General features: G+C 33.9%; 1 protein-coding gene and 1 long non-coding RNA gene across 2 annotated transcripts; both read left to right on the top strand.

Annotated features, from left to right (window-relative positions):
• Window positions 1–10,462: 10,462 nt before the first annotated feature.
• On the top strand, window positions 10,463–12,473 carry LOC126622806 (uncharacterized). Its single transcript, XR_007623546.1, has 5 exons — window positions 10,463–10,735; window positions 10,843–10,922; window positions 11,046–11,144; window positions 12,015–12,119; window positions 12,378–12,473. It is a non-coding gene; the product is annotated as an uncharacterized LOC126622806 (long non-coding RNA).
• A 1,632-nt stretch (window positions 12,474–14,105) lies between these two features.
• Window positions 14,106–14,694, top strand: LOC126614163 (uncharacterized). The gene is made up of 2 exons (XM_050281756.1): window positions 14,106–14,300; window positions 14,413–14,694. The coding sequence occupies exons 1-2, from the start codon at window positions 14,106–14,108 to the stop codon at window positions 14,692–14,694; spliced, it is 477 nt and encodes a 158-aa protein (XP_050137713.1).
• The last annotated feature ends 5,903 nt before the right edge of the window (window positions 14,695–20,597 follow it).

Raw genomic sequence — 20,597 nt, 5'->3', positions numbered from 1 at the left:
ATAAGGATTGTATAATTTAAAATGAATGGTGTAAAGTGCTCGGTCCATGGGCATGAGTGTAAGATCCAAAGTGGATTTCGTTCCACTACGAATGTAACCTCGAAAGAAAGAGTTTGTGGATGAGGTTCAAAGGTGAAAAATAAAAATAATAAACAAAACTAAATTCGGCATGTTTTGGGGGAAAAACAAACTCAGCCAAAAGAAATGAACTCAGCCACAAACGATTTGACACGTGGCATAAAATCATAGCAGCCTCAAATAATTTGTTTACTAAAAACAAAAGATAATTCAAAAAGAAATAGTGGTGGACGTAACATAGGAACGTACGGGAGCCCAGCCAGATCTCAGCCCATCAAATCTTAGGGATTTGGAGAACCAGATTATTGAAATTTGATCAAACGACTACAAATAAGAGAGTTTTTCTAAAAATGATAATAATTGTAACAGTTGAATCAAATTTCATTAGTCCAAATCTCTAGATTCTTAGGACTTGGTGGGGGAGATCCGACTGGGATCTCTATCCCATAGGAAGAAATTGTTACATTCATTGCCAAAATTTGTATAGGCACATAATATGTCAATTTCTGGTTGGCTGAAATAAATGTTTCAATTTCCTATTGCTTAATGTTTTTCAAAAGTATGTATGATGGATAAATGATGAATCACATTGGAACAAATTTATGTACGAAAAGCAATTTAGTATTGCGGTCTAGTGATATTTTTTTTCACTTGTAAATGAGATGTTTTGGGTTTGATTTTCGTCAGAAGTGAATTTGAATCATATTATTGGTAATCTATTATGAGACTAATATATACATATGAAGAAGAATTAAGAACATTTACCAATCTTTTGAGGCCATTATCCTATTTTCTTAATTTCTTTGTCCTCTCTTATTTATCACTCTCAACTAATAGATCGTTCAATATATTTGGTTGATTGATGGATAAATGTTGGAAAAAGTTGAAACCAAGAGCATTTATTTTTATTTTTATAATTATCTAATTTTTAGTTGTTTTTATATAATTAGTGACAAATTACTTGCAAAAAGAGATGATGAAGGGCGGCGAAGAAAGGTACTTCAATACGGGTTCAATCACAGCCAGTGACGAAGTTAGGAATTGAGGGCTGGAAAGGGATGAAAAGGGCAAAAGGTCCCAAAAAATATTAGACAACCAAACCTTTAAGACATAGTAGACAATATTAACTTCATAATGATGAATACAAACAAGTTGTAATTGTTGTAGGTGAGGTTTTATGTCATGAAAAGCATAGCATAATAGGCTCATTATAAATAAAAGCAAAAACATCTCTTTCAATGTGTTAGATGTGAGGTATAATCACAAAAGGTCTCGGTATTAGTTGGAGTGAGGTTGAGATGTTTAAACTCTTCTTTTCACATAGATATAATCGATGTGGGATATTTCAACAAATTATTCTACTAAGTTATAACGTGTATTTATAAACACCCAATTCTTAGGAAGAGGTCTTCGGTTCGAATCTCGTGGATGGTGAATTCGATACCAAATTAGGTTGCCCATTGTGTAGTTTCACTGAACTCCCCCTCCCCTTAGTGTAAAAATATCGATGTACTAAAAAAAAATTAAATAAACACCCAATTCTTACTGCATCAAATATAAACTTACACATGTTGCCATAATATCTCTCCTTTTTGTAGTTCTAAGAAAAATATTTTGCCGATCATACTCACAAACATAGGTGGTTCTGAGATATGAATAATATTCAAGCATCACACTATTCATAACATGAGCACTGAATCGCATTCCAAATAAAGTTCAATCTTCATGTTCAAATCATAGTGACACAATATAAACTACTATAAAAAAACACTTTACACGACGAAATAAGATTTATTGTGCAAAGTATGATTTTGTCGCTCAAAATCTTGCAAGACGAAATTTTTGGTGCGCATGATTGGTCGAGCAAAACTCATTACGATAGGGTTTGCGCGAAAAAAATAAATATCCGTCACGCAAAGTTTTTGGTTTTTTATTTTTTATTTAATTAAATTAATTTAATACTTTGCACGACGAAATTAATTGTTTGTGAGACGAAATATTTTGTTGCACAAGGCATTTTATTTTTGTTTTATTATTTCTCTTATTTTAATTTAGTTATAGTAATTGTTTGCGCGACGAAATATTTGGTAGCGCAAGATTTTTCGAATTTGTACTTTTTTAATTTAATTTAATTGTATCTTTATTTTCTTAATTACTTTAATTTAAATTGACATATTCAAAATAAAATTACATATGAAAAATAGTGATCAAATTATCCATAATATATATTATATTAAAAATGTACACATAAATTAAGAGAGTACAATAATAAAATTATAATACAATTCTAATGTGGTGGTAGTGGTGGGCGATATGGTCCGATAGCGTCCTAATCCTCAACTTTCGCCTTCAAAGTCTCGACGATTCCCTACGAACAAAACAAACATGGTCAAATAACCAAAAAACAACATAAAATAATACCAAAAAATCGGCATAATCTCTCCTAAAATTGGCATACCCCAAACTCCACCCACACCAAATGCAATTAATTAACTCCAAAAACACATTAATGAAAGAAAAAAAAATTTGGGTAGAAAATACATTTCGGGGAGAGAGAGAGATGAGAGAGTGCGTGAGAGTGAGAAGAAAGATTAAGTGAGAGGAAAGATTAGTAACCAACAACAATTTAATATGAATTCGCCAAAAGATAAATTACCTGAAGGAAGTCTCCTGTGGTGGAAATGTCGAAAGCTATTCTAGATGCCAACACAATAATAGTTAAGCAGCAATTCAACTCTGGGATTGATTAGTAACCCTCAAGAAAACAAAGGAAATTCTGAAACTTAAGAACATTCTCACAACAACTTGATATTATATTAATGGCTACAGTTTGTAACTAGTAGGGGAATCAAACTTAGTTGCACAATGCTCCTTGCTCATGTCTAGCATTGGACATGAACAAACTACTCCGACATCCAAGAAAATGCTAAGGACATCATCCATGTGTGTAAACACAAGGCACAAAAAACCAAAATATACAATATATACCTAGCATAATCAAACTTACTTGCAGAAAGCTCCTTGCTCAGTGTGTTCTGCATAATAGAGGGGCAAAATATACAATATTCTCATCATCAGTTGAATGGGAGATTAACACAAGTTAGTAACCAACAAGAAAACATAATAAAGGGACAAATTATACGATATTCCTGAAATAAAATTCATCATCACTAGCCTCATAAGTAAGAGCAATTACATTAAATTCAAGCCCACACCTGCAATAAAAATAACAAGACTAAGTATTATTATTTTTGATAAACTAGCACTAGCCAAATTCAAGCCCACATCTAAGCCAAACACAGGACTCGCAATACCAAAACTCCCAAATAGTACCGGAATTTTGCACTGTGCAGGGGACATACCAAAACACTGAAACCACAATCAATATCCCTACAATTAATTTATCCAAACCCTAAATCTAACAATTTTAACAATTATTATAACATCAATTGAGAAAGTAATTGAGACAAAACCTAGAGGTCATAGAGAGAGATGAAAGGAAGAGTGTTCCCTCTGCTGGGGTTCTGAAAGAATATCTAGGTTGCAGGGCCGGTCCTGAGAATTTGGGGGCCCTAGGCGAGTCTTCAAAGTTGGGCCCTAAAGTTTTTGGACCACTGACTCTTTGTATATTTGTATGTAGTAAAAACAAAAATCGCTAATTACATAAAAAATATATTTCTTCATCGAATATCATTAAAAAATAATATCAAAAGAAAAAAGATATACTAACATTACTTAATATTACATGTCACATGTCTTTAGACACAAATGCACTAAGATTGAGAGTGAAGAGCAATAAAACTTGATGATCAAGAGAGTAAAAAACAATAAAACTTGATTGACGAATATAATAATTCAACAATGCCAAGTGGTTGTCTTGTGTTCTTTCTAAAATCAACACACACTAGCGAATCAAATTTTAGAATAACCTAGTTTAACAATAAATTATTGAAAAAGAAAATTTAAATTCAAAGTTTGGTTACCTCAAATTACAATCTTCAGGACAAAGTGATAGTTGCTTAAACATTCAATAGAAATAGAAAGACTGGGAAGTTGAAAGAAAAAGGATTACAAAGTTATGATTATTTTAGTTTTTGTTATTTTTTTTAGGTTATTTTCAAAAGCAAAAGAAAAAAAAAATGCATTTGGACAGATTGAGGCCATTAATTTCACTAGCTTCTTGTCACACGTGTGGCCTTTGTATGTTTTTTTATTTAAACTCAAGTTTTTTCTATTTATACAATTTTTATTTAAAATATTTTTGAAAATAAATAAGAATTTAAACATAAACAACCCACTAACATGAGGTTTTGTTATTTTTTTTCTAAAGTCGAAAATTTTAAATTCATTCAAAATTAATATTTGTTGAATTATTTTAACTCCCTTTGATTCTTGTAATTTTAAAAATTTTAAAGAGCAATTTATCTTTAATTTTAATCTTTAATTTCATAGATTTGAAAAAATAAAAAACTAATGCCTAAAAGGTGTTTCGAACTGCCCACCCCACCCCAATGAAAACGGAGTGGAACCGTTTCCACTGCACCAACGAACAAATTGTGATTTTCTTACGTTTTCTTTATTTATATTTTATATACATGTATAAAAAAATTTGGGGTCCCCCCGAACTTGGGGGCCCTAGGCGACCGCCTACCTTGGCTACCCTCAGGGCCGGCCCTGCTGGGTTAGGATCTGGATTCCTACCAAATTATCACTTTATATTAGACCTGACATTCGTGTCGTGTTTCTCATGTTCGTATCATTTTCGTGTCATACCCGATATCTTAATGGGTCGTGTTGTGTAACACCTATTAAAATAAACGGGTAAAATGACCTGAGCCGAAATCTACCCGATAATATTAATAGGTAATATGACCAGATCCGTTACCCGTTAAGGAAAATATATTTTAAACCAATAAATAATCAAATGAAAAACATAATACTAAATAAGTATATACATACTATATTATCACATTCAAAACATAAAAACACATTTGTCTTTCAAGTATTACATATTTACATAACCAAAATAAGAGTATAATAAAATAAAAAAACATTAGAACATTACAAAATATCAAATGTTCAAAAGATTTGCAAAATTAAGGGAGTTATGTTTCAAGGTTTGGAACCTTGCACATTTTCTTACAATCAAACTCTTCAATTTTCATCAATCACCATGGGAAATGGTATTGGAACTTTGGCTTGATATATTGTCTTCAAGAGTTATATTGATGATATTTTCAATGAGGCTTTCTACATTAGCACTCTCTTCTCAGTGAGGCTTTATTTGAGGTGTGAAAATATAGAAAAAATATGTAAACGCTCGTAATGACAAGCTTTACAACTTTCGTGAAGGGCTTAACTTTGAAATGTGCCACTATAATCATATAAATCATAGATCAAAATTTAACCGTCGATTGTTGTTTACATTTATGCTTCATTTTTCTCACCAAATTTTGTTTTTTCAGATTTTGTTTTTTCAAAACATGATCTATTAGAGGATATATGAAGATGAACGGTTCGGATCGTTGATATTATCTTCAAAGTTTTACCATTAGTGAAAATATTGCTTGGTGTTTATAAAGTCTCTACAAACTGCATAACATCGGCTCATATTTCAATTAACCGTAAATATCGGGACGTGATATCAAAGATCCGAGCCGTTCATCTTCCTACATCCCCTAAAAGATCATGTTTTCAAAAAAAGACAATTTAAAAAATGATATTCAATATAAAGAATAAAGCTTAAACGACAATCGACGGTTAAATACAAGTTTAAGGTTTATCGATTATAGTGTCGGATTTCGAAGTTGACCCCTTCACGAAAGTTGTAAAACTTGTCACTACGAGTGATTGTGTGTGTATATATATATATATATTTTTTTTTTTTACATTTCTTACACTTCTACAATAATTATTATTAATTTTATTACTTTTACACTCAAATAAAAAACACTATTCATGACGGTTTGGAGGGTTTTAAAAATCTAAACGATAATGTAAGTGTAACCATTGTCTACTCGTGGAGGAATGATGAATCACGAGTGTTTATATATTCTTTCACATGTTTTATACTTGTAGGGATGTCTTATTGCCTATACTACTACTATACTAGTTGATTTTAATTTTGGACAACAACATATGAAAGTAAAATTTATCCTATTAGTGATAATAAGAAACTCTCATAATAAAAATAATTAAATGAATAAAATTTAATTTTTTAACTTACATAGAATAATAATACAAAAATATATATATTTAATATAGAATATACCACTATATACAATATGGCTTTTATAATAAATTTTTTAGTAATTAAACTTTAAAATTATAATTTATTTTTCTTAATGGGTCAAAACTGGTTACTCACGTGTTACTCGCGTGTATACCCATTAAGAACCCGTTATTAATGGGTTCTTAACGGATCACCCGATAATGACCCGATTAATTATCGTGTTGACTCGAAACCCGTCATTTTTGTGTTGTGTAAGAAACTGCCAGCAACGGCGGAGGCAGTAACAAGGCTAGGGTGGGCTCTAGCATAGGGAGAGTTTTAATTGTTTAAGGTTAAAAATACTGATGATTTAGACTATTTTATTATTTTTAATTGTTATAGCCCACCCAATAAGTAAAAGTTTTGAAAAATAATACTACTTTTAGAAGGTAAGAGTTAATAAATATTAAATAAATTATTTACTTTAATCAATATCAAAATTTATTATTATTATATTTCAAATCATACACATTGACACACACATTTCAATAAATCTTTTTATTTGATTAGTTTCTAGGAAGTAGTCTATAGTGATTAGTTTAGGTTTCCTAGGAGTAGTCATCCGGTTCTAAAGAATGGATTTAATATTTTATTATTTTAGGTTTCCTATGAGTAGTTTATTATTATTTTTTTGACTTTTGGGGTACAACAGTGACCCTTTTTCACTTTTTAGAAAGCTTTCGTCTCGTCTCATCTGTAGTTTATAGTAACCAAACATAAGAAAGTTTATTGATTTTTCTCATCAATAGATAAGTTTTTGATCACTTTATTCTTATGTCTTGATGATTTTATTTGTTTATTGCTTTAATTTTAAGAGTTCATACTTTAAAAATTCAATTTCAAGTTTAATATATTTTTTCTGATAGTTTGATAGATGGAGATGGAAAGTGAGTTTCTAGTAGATTCAATGGTTCTATACATTGAAAAGAGCTTGCCGAAAAGATGGATTCAGAAGAAATAACAAAGGATTTCAATTCCATTGAGGATCGAAGGGCACAACTTGAATAGGTACTTTTTCTTTTATTTGTTAAGTTGTTATGACAAGATTGATGATGTATGTTTTTTTCTACTATAAGTTGCAACTTCAAATGTTTTCTTTGTTAAATCTAGTTGAAACTTGCTTTATTCATAGTTAAATTTCTTACTTTAAATTATTGCTTTCAGACTTGTTATTGTGTAACTTTATGTAAGTAACAAATTTTTTTTAACCATTTGATCTCTTAGTAATAATTTTAGTTTAGCCCACCCACCAAATAATTCCTAGCTCCGCTATTGACTCCCGGGTCTACTTTATATTTGAGTGAAATATAAATATGAAAACATGGTTTTTGTGGCAACTGACATTCATCACATAAATATGAAAAAATTCATCCCATTTGACTCTTTGTGGTATATGACATACATAGAAGATTTAGTTAACTAGACACGTGTACAATTTGGAAAGTTCCGAAATCCCATACTTGTAATATATAGGGCGCGTTTGTTTGCCTTCCTTAGCTTTCACAGAACTACACTAGACTAAATGGTAGTGTAATCTTGTGTTTGTTACACACGGGGACTAACTTTAATGAGACTCGCTTCGACTAAACCGGACTACGAGCTTCGCTAGAGGGTCTTAGCGAGACCCCCTAAAATCAGGCTGACGGCTAAGCCCAACTCTGCAACGCTTCACCCTCCCTGCTTCACCCCTCCAATCTGCTCATTCCTCGCCTTCTACAACCCTTTCAAACCCAGATCCTGCAAAACTCGCAACAAAAAAGCAAAACTTTTTCAATTTTTCCTTTTCAAAACCAAATCCAACTCTCAAAATTTGAACCCAAAAAATAAAAAAACCCAGAAAACCAAAAAAACCAGAAACCCAAACCAGATTCAGCCCCTAACTCCCACCTTCGAGCCAATAACACATGCATTTTGCCCCCAACTCAAAATTCAACCCCTATCTCACACATGAAGGCAAAGGAAAAGCAAAAGGAACAACAAAGCAAGGAGCAACCTGGTACAGAGAACAGGAGGGTGAAATAAGGGAGAAAAAGGGGAGAGGGGAGGAAGATAGTGGGGGAGAAAACAATAGGAAAACATGATTCTAGAAAAGAACAAAAGAAAAAGTTGAAGTAATAATATAATATTCATTAAAATATAAATTAATAATAAAATTTTAATAGGTACAAATTAAATAATATAATATTTGACTCATGTTTCTTAGTTCGATACTATACCAAACGCTTTACTAAATCAGTCAAGCTTATTCTATTCCAAGCCAGCCTAGTTTAGTCCCTGAAGTTAGTCCAGTCCGAGATAGTTCGGTGCAACAAACGCATCCATAAAGTGATATATTTCAGTTGTACATATTAATTCAAATTTTCATAAACACTATATAAATTGCTTTCAGCTCTAGTACTCTTGTAGCCATTCTCAAATTTTACCAATCTGAAATGTATAATTAAAAGCGATGAGAAGCATACGAATGCAAACAATACATGCATATGGTTATGACTAATGTTAACAAAATACTTGTAAAGCACCCCTATATTACTGTACGGTAACATTACATAGATTATCAGAGCTTTATCACAAAATCAACTCTTAATCACAAAATCAGAGCTTTATCACAGCTTTATCAGAGCTTTATCACAGCTTTATCACAAAATCAACTCTTAATTAAAAAATTGTTTTTTTAACCATATAAGAAAACATTGGTATCTAACTTGGACTTATACAAGAAAAGATTGTATAGAATACATATAAAAAAGAGTGTAGTAGCGTAAACATCATCGCATAACCACTCCAAATGACTTCTTGGTCTCCCATTCAACATTAGATCATTTGGAAGTTTACCTTGTCCTCTTGTAGGTGTTTCACATGATAAGTAGTGCCGATGTAACCGATGCCTAAATTGAGAGTACAATTTCGCCATCTTCTTTTCAATATATTCAATCATCTTTCGGATGGGATAGGTCTACCACAAATAATACCTATTATTGAACATAAATATATGCAAGTGAGTGTTTGAAAATACTATAAATAAACTGAATTAAATTTAGACTCACAAGCAACTGGAAGATAAATCTACATCAGAGCTTGAGCACCTTCAATCCTGAAAATCATGAAAGTATAAGAATTTCATATATGTATAAACAAAGGTAAATCTACATCAAAACATAATTAGATTAGAGCGTAATATAGATATTTTAAAAGCTGACTTATCAAATTATAGACGTTCAATCATTTTAATATTTTCAGCTTCCTATCCTCCCAACAAAACATTTTCTATTTAGCACTGATATCTCAACTTTTGGTTGTACACCACAAACTACAAATCACAGGGCATAACACATTTCTGCAACAACGTTCATCATAACAGAAGGGAAAAGGAAGAGCACCACCAAATTGGGAAGCCAAAAATGTTTACTTGTTATAATTCCAAGTCAACAAAATGATTTAGTATCAATTCAATTGTTGAACCATAGGATTTTCCAGTATTAGTCTTGCACCTTTTAAGGCTGACCCAATTAAACACCACACTTATTTATCATTATATATCAATAGATGGTGCCTTTGTCTTGATATTTTTTTTTCACAAAATGATATCCTAAACTACAGAATGGAAAATTCGAACTTAGAGTGCAAATGGGTGAGCACACTACCTTACTCAACTTGCACACCTCACATTTGGTCTTTGTTATTTAGTGACGAGGATTTGATCTGATAATAGACGAATAAATTAATTAGTGTGAACCCACAATAAGTTCGTACGAAAAAACGCACATCATAAATTACAAAGGGTTGAGTGCATGTATCAAGGTGTACACCAACTTTCTTAATATTCATCCAGAAAGTTCTGAAGTTCTCATGTCCATTTGCTCATTGCTTCTATTGGTCGCCAGTAGCCGTAACAAAAAAAAGGAAGACAAAGAAATAATAGCAAATTATATATTTACTAAAAGAGAAAATGAACTGAAATAATGTTCATAAGCACAGTGTATTTCTAATTTTACCCTTACTTGATTTGTTTAATTTCATTTTTGCCAGGTTTATACATATTGGACGCGTGTTGCTGATCATGGACGCGTGTTCTCTCTCAGATTTCTCGAGCTCTCTCTAGAAGGTTCAGTAAACCTTTCCATTTCCTTCCAGTGCAGATCTCTCCAATCGGAACCCACGAACGACAAACACAAATCCACCAAATGCCTTCCTTCTCTCTTCCTCTTGCTCGCCTTTCTGCTTTTTATCTCTTTAAAATTCCATCTCTCTCCAAAATTCAATTTCTCTCTCCTCATTCAAACAACTTTATCTCTCCAGAAGTCCATCGCCACTTCCTTTTCTCTAATGGTTGAATTTGGGTCTGCATAAACCCTTCGATCTGTTATTTGTAGGGTTTTGAAAAGGGTTAGCTGATTTGATTAGAGAAGATTGAGAATCTGAGAAAAAATTAATCATTTAAATTCTTATTCCTATCATTTTGATGTCTTTTTGTTGTTGTATTTTAATTGCAGAGGATGAGCATGATGTTGTTTGGTTTTGGCTGGAGAAAGGGAAGCCACATGAATGCCCAATCTGCACACATTAGTTTGTTGTAAGTGGAGGCTTGAACTTGATGTGATAGAATTTTTTTAATTTTATTGTTTGGACTATGATCCAATGGCACGTGGTTAGAACTACTGGTAGTGTTTTGAAGGAACAAAAAGATACATAATAGAACCTGAATGGGAATAAGAAAGAAGAAAGCTAGCTTTTCAACCGATAAGCTAAAATCAATCCCCTCGATCTCCTCATCGGCGGTGGCGGCGACCACCAGGTTCACCTTTTTAATTTCATTTTAATTTTTGCTCTTTTAGTCTATTTAAGAAATGAAGAATCTAAAAACGTTAAGCACTCTAAACGGTTGACCAAATTTAAACTGAAAATTGAGCCCATTTGAGAGAGTTAATTAGTGAAGAATACTTACTTTTGTTACCCCTAGAGGTGTTTATAAAGAATCTGAGGTAACATATAGTATTAACAAGAAGTCTTTCATAACATCCCACAATTTATCATAATCTCTGTATACCCTTTTTTCCCTGGTATCATGTGTCCTGCAAAACTTATTTTTTGTGCAGATTAATTCAAAATCGTGCTATGGATATACATGGGAAATTGCAAACAAGTTTCCACCTATCCCATGTATCTTTTTTTCTCTCAGTTTTATGTTTTATTTTACAATTAGTTTGTCTATCTGCTCTGGCTTTAAAGAAAGGATCCGAAATTTACACTGCTCGGTAATCTATAAACATTGAAAACAATAGAAGGTTAGTTGTTGTATACAAGTTTTTGAGAAAATGGTATTGAGAATCTGATAATTTGGGAGATGCAAGGTTTTGAAAAAATGGTATTAAGAATCTGATAATTTGGGAGTGAGTGATCATAAGACCAAAACAGATGGGAATTGTTATTTCTGACAACACTTCTTTATTTCAACTTCAGGTGTTTCCTAGCTTACAATATTTCTTGAGAACCAGAATGTAGTTTTCGTTTTTAGAATATTGTCATTTGACTTGCTGAAAATATTTAGGAACCTAAATTTATATGGTGCTCTCATCTCTGTGATGCAGAGCTGATCAAATTTTATGACAAATTAAACTATTGTTTACTTGCAAAGATGTCATTAACTTTCAATTGGCTTCTGCAGTACGTTTGGAACCAAGCTGAATTTGATATCATTAAGCTAAAGACAAGAATTAGTCCCTTTCCATCTCAAAAAGCAACAGGTGATAATTAAACCACCATGCATCAGGTAACCTTCACGCTCAGATTGCATTCAATAGCTATCTAGACCAAAAGAACCTACAGTAGATCATTACTAACTCGGGGTAGATTGAAAAGAGTTTAGGTCTGGCGGGCTTCTACAGTTTAGGGAAGAATACCAAGATTTACATTTTGTTTAACTCCTTGCATAAACATGTGCATTTTGTTAACAATATTGAAAACTATTGTATAAAACATTTTCCAAGGGGTTTTGTTGATTATATAATTGTGAATTTTGGGCATTCAGAGAGTTTTGGAGGTTCTGCGATTTTTGGTACCGTGCATCATATAAGGTTAAGAAGTCACCATTACATCTCTTATCTAAGAGCCAATATTTAAGTTGGTGAGTAAGCAATAAAATGAGTGTTGTGCAAGTTAATTAAGTTCTAATATTGATTTTAAGGCTAATATGTGGTGTTACGTATAAGTACACACCAATTATATTCTTTCGAAGAATACATCAGTTTATATAGTAGCATAATGATTGCGAACATTGAAAAATCTCAAGTAACTTAAATTATCATGCTAGATCCTAAACTTTTCTAATCTTTGCTTACAAAGAGCTGATGACTAGGCAGTGATTTCTATTAAGCACCAGTTATTTGCACCTCTTTTCCCTCCTTCTTTAATTGAAGTTCTTTTGACTCTATGTAGTAATGATTTACAAGATAAAATTGTCGATTTTTTTTCTTCCATTGTGTTTCCTTTTTCAAAAATTAAGATAGAAAGGAAATGCTATGATAATTTGAGGTTTTTGTTTTGATATTCATATGTGTACTTTAGCGGGTACAAAAAAAGAGATTTGGTTTGCAGATATAGTCATTAATAATGCTTTTATGGTTTTCTTTAATGTGGAGAAAATAGGGATTCCTTTTGAAAGATTTTATTGCTCATATGGTTAGGGAGTACTTACAGGAATTTTGTTTTCTTTATCAGACAATAGAAGAATAGTGCAAGTGAATGAACTTATGAGGACTGGTTTATAGATGGATGACTTCCTAATCTGTATGACTACCATGTTTAGTGTTACTGTCAAATTTTCATTAATCCATTAATGGTTAATAAATTTGAAATTTCATTCATCTCCTGCAACCTTTGATTTGTCCATTTTATTGTTTAGGTTTGTCAAAAACTTGCTCAAAGAGCAAACTGTCAGTGTGATTTGAGCTGGTTGTAAATAGTATCATCACTTTGGTAAATAACACTTTAAAATCATCTCTTTCAGTATAAATATATTGTATGTGTTTATACCATACTTAAGGCCTTCGTATTTAGATCTCGTACAAATACTCGGAGGAGTTAAATGTAATTATGTAATAAAGGAATTGGCAAATATTAATACGTGAGGAGCCCTTATTCTATAAAAGGACTCCTCACCCTCACAATTAGGGGAGGCCAATTCCTAGGCCCTCTCATCCCCTCTCAAAGCCTCACTCTCATTACAAAGGGCTCTCACACTCTATCCCTCACAATCCTCTCAGAAATACAATATCAGTGTGTACGTAGCCCAAACCTTGGGGTGAACCACGATACATCTTGTGTTATTTACATTTCTTGTATATTCACGGTCGAATTTATGTTGTTCCAAGACCTCCGATTTTGTGCATCAACATTTGACGCCGTCTGTGGGAATCGACACGAAAAGTTATGTCGGTTCTCTCTCAATTTTTCACCTCCGCCATGAATCTGCAAAAAAAAAAAATGTGTCTGTTATTCAGAAAAGTTTATTTCTTTCTTATGCTCTTTGTTCTTGTTCGTAGAGCTTTTTCTGCTCTAACGATCTCATTTCCTTCGCTCCAAAATCACGCTACCAAAAGCCCCTAGATTTGATTTCACAAATTCTGCTGCTTTTAGGGTTTCAAATTGGGAACAGTAAGCCACCTTCTCCAGCGAGCCACCTTCTCAACCTTCTTCTTTCTCTGCTGTTTCGTTGGCCTCCTCCCATAAACCTCGCAAAACCTTTGAGAACAGCAAAATGTTCCAGACCATTCTCCGATGGGCAGTCGGGTCGGTTGGCCTAAGACCCGACCCTTGGAGGCTGACGGCGACGATGAACTACTCGACGTCCAAGGATACCATGGCCAAGAAGGCGAAGAAGACGGGAAAATCCAAAAATGACCATCAGCTACCGCCGGCGATGACGTATCGGAGACCGACGCGGATCTCCCTGGTGGAAATTCTCGTGCACCCCAGCTCCAAGTAGACTAGAAGGACCCGTCGCTTGATGTGGGACCCAACGACCGTCTTCTGTTCACTTCCACTCCGACACTCTCTCAGCTCAGCCGCAAGGACACTTGCTCATACTTCAAGCTCAAGACGTGGCACTTGTTCATAGGGCCAATTTGTCCTCCGGTCAAGTATTGCTGGTCCTTGGTGCAGCTGGAGGAGTTGGCCTTGCAGCCATACAGATTGCCAAGGTTGTGGGAGCCATTGTTATCGCTGTAGCTAGGGGAGCTGAAAAGGTGGAGTATTTGAAGCAATTGGGGGTTGATCATATGGTGGACTCGAGCAGCAAAAATGTTATCCTAAGTGTGAAGGATTTCTTGAAATCCCCGAAAGCTTAAAAAGGTTGATGTTTTGTATGATCTGGTTGGAGGTAAGCTTACGAAAGAGGCCATGAAGGTTTTGAGTTGGGGAGCCAACATCTTGGTCATAGGCTTTGCAAGTGGAGCGGTCCCTGTCATTCTTGCAAATATTGCACTCGTTAAGGAAATGAAAAGAAAAAGCAAGGGATGTCTGGAGAAAGCAAAAGCAAAAAAAATACGCAGTGGAGCGGTCCCTTTCATTCATCTCCTACAACCTTTAATTTGTCCATTTTACTGTTCAGGTTTGTCAAAAACTTGCTCAAAGAGCAAACTGTCAGTGTGATTTGAGCTGGTTGTAAATAGTATCATCACTTTGGTAAATAACACTTTAAAATCATCTCTTTAAGTATAAACATATTATATGTGTTTATACCATACTTAAGGCCTTCGTATTTAGATCTCGTATAAATACTCGGGGGACTTAAATGTAATTATGTAATAAAGGAAGGGGCAAATATGTAATAAGTGAGGAGCCATTATTCTATAAAAGGACTCCTTACCCTCACAATTAGGGGAGACCAATTCCTAGGCCCTCTCACCCCCTCTCAAAGCCTCACTCTCATTACAGAGGCTCTCACACTCTCTCATTCATAATCCTCTCAGAAATACAATATCAGTGTGGACATAGCACAAACCTTAGGGTGAACCACAATACATCTTGTGTTATTTACATTTCTTGCAGATTCACGGTCGAATTTACATTGTTCCAAGACCTCCGGTTTTGTGTATCAACAATATGTAAAATAATATCATCTTAAAATCATCTATAACACTTTAATTTTTTATTTGCCTTTTGGGTTTTTTCCACTTTTCGGCAAATAAAAAAAATTAGTATTGGACTGAGGCATAGGTGTAGTATTAATGACAAGACAGTGGAGTTTCTGGATTATTTAAGGAAAAATATTTATTGGGTTGAAGGAAATTGTTCATTAGATTTATCAAGTTTTGTGTTTTCCCTATTAATATCAATTTAAATATATATACATATATATATATATGTATATATATGTCATGTTTTGTTGGGCTATTTCCCACTTCTGGGTTTTTGTTTTTAATCCATATGGGTTTTATTTTAGTTACGAGAGCTGTTATTTTTTCTTTTTTTATTTTTTATTTTTTGGTTTTGATTGTGTCGAATTTTGTGTGGGGGTGCTTACAGTGCACGAAAAGGAGTTGAAGAACAAGCAGAGGGTAGAGGAGAGGCGCCGAAAAGAGGGTGAGAAAGCAAAGCAGGTACCTTTTGTCTTACAATTCTATTATTTTTTCTTTTAGTTATAGATTGGTGGCGGGATTCTAGATGAATCCACATATTGGGTATTGTAAATTGACATATAGAGTTATGAATGTTTAAATTTATGTTAGATAGTTCTACAATTATACAGATTGGTCGATTTGTTTGACTTTAATTTGAAGCCAAAATTTTCTCTTGACCCTCTCTGCGGTGGAATCGGCCCTTTCCCATTTTCAAATGGAAAACACAGATGGTTGATTCATGACTTACTATGTTGGTTTGATTGTTACTTGGATTCTTACTTTCAATAGGCATCCTCTTTTCTATTTGGTTTAAGGCGATCTTCCAAGATTTACCTCACTCTTTTTATTTTCTTTGATGAACTGTATGGTGTGGAAAATACAAAGAGAAAAGATCACTGTTTTCTTTTTTATCAACGCTCTGCCCCACTGTTTTTATCCATGACAATATTATCAAGGGTTTTGCTTCAACTTGTTTTTTCCCTATATGTGTTCTCACTACCAATTGTAGTGTGAAATATTGATATTGGGAAAGCACAAGAGGTGTGCTTGGTTATTGAATTTCTTAATGGTGATTATTTTTTATTCATTGGTTTCAAAATTAATGTTTGATTTCTACCATTTTCATTATTGTTCTGTTGTTTTAAGTTACAAATGAAATGTTATACATGTTAGGTAGAATTAAGAAGTGAATTAGGTCCTCTTGATAATGCAGGGGATAATTTTATGGGTGTTAACTTGGTTTTTAGATTGATTGTTTATGACACAACCCGGCCGAGATCAAGGCATGCTGGCCGTCATGTGAGAGTGACGTAGCCATCTGCACAATGCGGAAGCAATAATGATAAGAATTATACGAATAATCAAAAACCAAATTACTAGAGTGCACTACTAAACAGGGAGTGATATGAGTTAGTTACAACAGTAAACACTCATATTAAGAGCATAAAAGTCTAGGTACAGTTCAGTAGGACAAGTACTAGTTATACAGTACCAGGAATGCCCTACTATTATTTAGATAAGTCAGAACTGCCGACGTCCTTAAGCCACCAACAACAAGCTTACTTAAAACCTGGAGGGGCGCAAAATAGAAAACGTGAGTGGGCAAAAACAAATGTTTACAAAACCATTTCATTTATCAATATACTAACCCCTCGTTGTAAAACATGTATAATTTTTCCCAGAATCAATAAATAAGCATATGCATAATATATATATATATATATATATATATATATATATATATATATATATATATATGAAATCATATCAATTCAATTTATGCTTCATATAATCATATTCAAATGTATGTCATGCTAAGATATAACAGAGTAAGCAATTCAGGTAAGAATAAATTCATAAAAATATGACATGTTAGCCGGAACCCCTGTGGTAGTCTGTACGGCTGAATTCATAGCTCAAAAGTCAATCTAGCCGAAGTCGCTACAATGACCTATACAGCAATATACTGCATAAGTCGTAACCACTAAAAAGGGGTCTGTACGACAAGATTGGGTGTAATATAATTATGCTCAATTTTACTCTCTCATAATAGCCAGGCGATAAATCGCTAGTCACCTACGAGTCGGAACCATAAATAAGGTCTGTACAACAAGACTGTGCACTTAAGTTGGATCCAATATGAGCATATAGTGCGGGAGGTGACATAAATAAACAGGCATGTACTTCATATCTCTGGCTAAATCACAATCACCATAGGTGCAGTTTTATGAGCTCAACATTATTCAATCACATGTCATATCATCGATGATTCACATAACCAAACATAACTTACCTGAACTTACCTGTGCCCCCACAGCACCACATTTATATATATATGCAACCATGAAATGCATATTCAGAATATAAAAGCATTTGGCATATTATTTCAAAGCATACTTTCCTTAAAAATGCATTTCTGGGAAATATTTCAAGTATATAAATATATACTGAAAACAAAAGCCCACTCATTGGTATGTTGACGGGGTCGTAACCCCCGAGTCGCCCTTGGATACGCTCGTCCTCGGGATAAGTCTCACTTATATGCAAATTAACTATAAAAACGTTATTTTAAAGCACATAGGCAAAACTAGCTAATAACTTCTCATACATTGCTCAAAATGGGTATATGAATACACCACAGTGACCTACACAACCTCAGGATCATCCCCAAATTTTTAGATAAATTTTTCGAGCTCCCACGGGCTGCCATGCGCCGGCAAGGGCACGGCAAAACGCGCCCCCCACGTGCGGCCATGTGCTAGGCACATGTAACGGAACAGGAACGACGTTAGGAATATTCCGTTAAACCCAACGGTAACCGTCCAAACTAACTCACGGCGTTAGCATATTCCGTCAAAACTGACGAAAGATTCCCCTGTCTTCTCCAGCGAGTCGCCGATCGCCGGTGACTTCGCCGGTTTCTGGAAAAATATTAAAATCGTCACAACTTCTTCATTTTTGCACCATTTTTCATGGAATTTGAACCATTGGAAAGCTAACCACATGTAGAATCACGTTATACTATTTTTAAGCCTCTAAATCCACTAGAATTTACTTGAGGAAGCTCGATAATCCGGTCAACTTCCAAACTAGCTATCTCGACGCCCAAATTTATCCAACGAACCACCCCAAGCCTCCTTAGGACCTCCTAAAGCTCTCTATGAGCTTGAAATTCCCTGAAACCAACATATTTACGTCCACATGAATAGTGACCAAAATCGGGGCTAGGGTTTCCACGTGAAATCGAAGGTTTCCTTACCTGAAATTGATACCTTTGAACTCGTAAGGTCTTCACGAACACAATGGTACCATTTTCTTCCTCGATCTGTGAGGTTTGGGGTGTTCTTGCCCTTGTCCGTACGTATAGCAAGGAGAGAGAGAGAGAGTGAAACTGAGAGAGAGAGTACGGGAGAGAAAAGAGAGAGGGTAGGGATGTCTGTGTGGTCCCAAAATGCACACCAATCACAACTAAGAGGACACTTAGTTCTAATTGGATCCAATAAAAGAGGAATATAATTAATTGGTCCAAAATCTTAAGTTTAAACCACTACATCCCATAATAATTCTCAACATCCTAGGATATTTAGGTAATTTCACACCGTCGATAACATAATTAACGTACATCTCCAGGACGGGCTGTGACAGTTTAGCTATAACATAAAATCTCAATATTTACCATTTACAATATAAAAATGCACTGATCTAAATAAGAGACTATAAAATCATTGAAAAAATTCCTCTCTAATTGGTATAAAACGATTCTTTTCCACCAAAAAAAGACTAGGTAACCATACTTTATCCTCAATTTTTTTTGGTAGTATAATCTTGTTGATGTATAAATTAATTGCACATGTATTTTAATATTTCATATTATTCCTTGCCTAGGTTGCTTTCTTCACAAACAAGAGTACTGGAGGGAAACTTTAGGTGCTTCAGTGATTGACTTTGATTTTATGTCTCTTTTTTTAATTTTTTAATTTTTTAATTTTTAATTTTTAATTTTTTTTTTATGTAGAGACAAAAGTTCTACGATTGTTTGTGTGTGGACTGTATAGATTAAATCTTTTGTTTGTTAAAATCTTATAACATTTTTAATATAAATAATATTAATCGTCTATGATAATTTTTTTTTACAATTTCTAATCCCACAGTAATGCGCAGGATACCAATTTCTAGTTAAAACTAAAGTTTCACATTCTAAGGACCTGGTTAAAACTAAGAACATCTCACATACTAAACCGACTTCTGTTAATTTATCTACCACATCGCTCTTCTTCAAAATAAATACACAATCACAATAAATTGGTTCCTTTTATTCTTTCTACAAATTCACCCCATTATTCATTGATTTTTGGAGAGAAAGGAAATTGATAACTGGGTGTCTAAGCTTGGCAACTAAACAACTGATTGAAGAAGAAAATCCAAAAACAATTAAAGAAATATAGGGAAAGAAATAGGTATCTTGTCGTCGACTGAAGAACTCGATAAAATACCCAATTTCTCTTTCCCCAATCTCGTCAATTTATGTCAGAGAGAGGAAAGTTAGATAATGAGCACCAGGGGGTGAGAGGGTGGCCAAGGGAGGGAGACGAAGGAGAGGTGGTGGTCGTTGTAGCTGGCAACCACCAGGTGGTTGATCGTCGGAGTCGGGGTGCGAGAGTAAAGAAAGGAAAGCTGAAGACAGCAGGGATGGGTGAGAACAAAAGCAAATAGGTTTTTTAATTTGGAAAGGCGGATCCCTTCCTCCAAATCCATCAAATTAGGAGATTTGAATTATTAAAATTTAATCTAACGGCTAAAGTTATTATAACTTTTAAAGTAGTCCCTGCACGACTATTTCTGTTTCGTCGCGCAAGGGTTTTTTTTTTACTAGTGATATCATGCAAACATATTTGAATTAGTCAGAAATCTCTCTTGCCAATAAATTAAGGTGGGAGTTCATGACTAAAGAAATTCAACTAGTCTCAACGCATGACAGTCTGGTGATAAATTGATTAAAATGCATTGTTTCTTCGACCCAAAGGTGTTGACTGCGGAAACAATACATATAAACATTTTGCAGTTTATGGGGTTAAACTTCAAGGAAAACTTATGAAGGATTTATTCAATGCAAAGGCAAGTGTTTTTAA

The sequence above is a fragment of the Malus sylvestris genome, chromosome 1 (genome assembly GCF_916048215.2).
Source record: "Malus sylvestris chromosome 1, drMalSylv7.2, whole genome shotgun sequence".
Classification (NCBI taxonomy): domain Eukaryota; kingdom Viridiplantae; phylum Streptophyta; class Magnoliopsida; order Rosales; family Rosaceae; genus Malus; species Malus sylvestris.
This window is presented reverse-complemented; position numbering and strand designations above follow the sequence as displayed.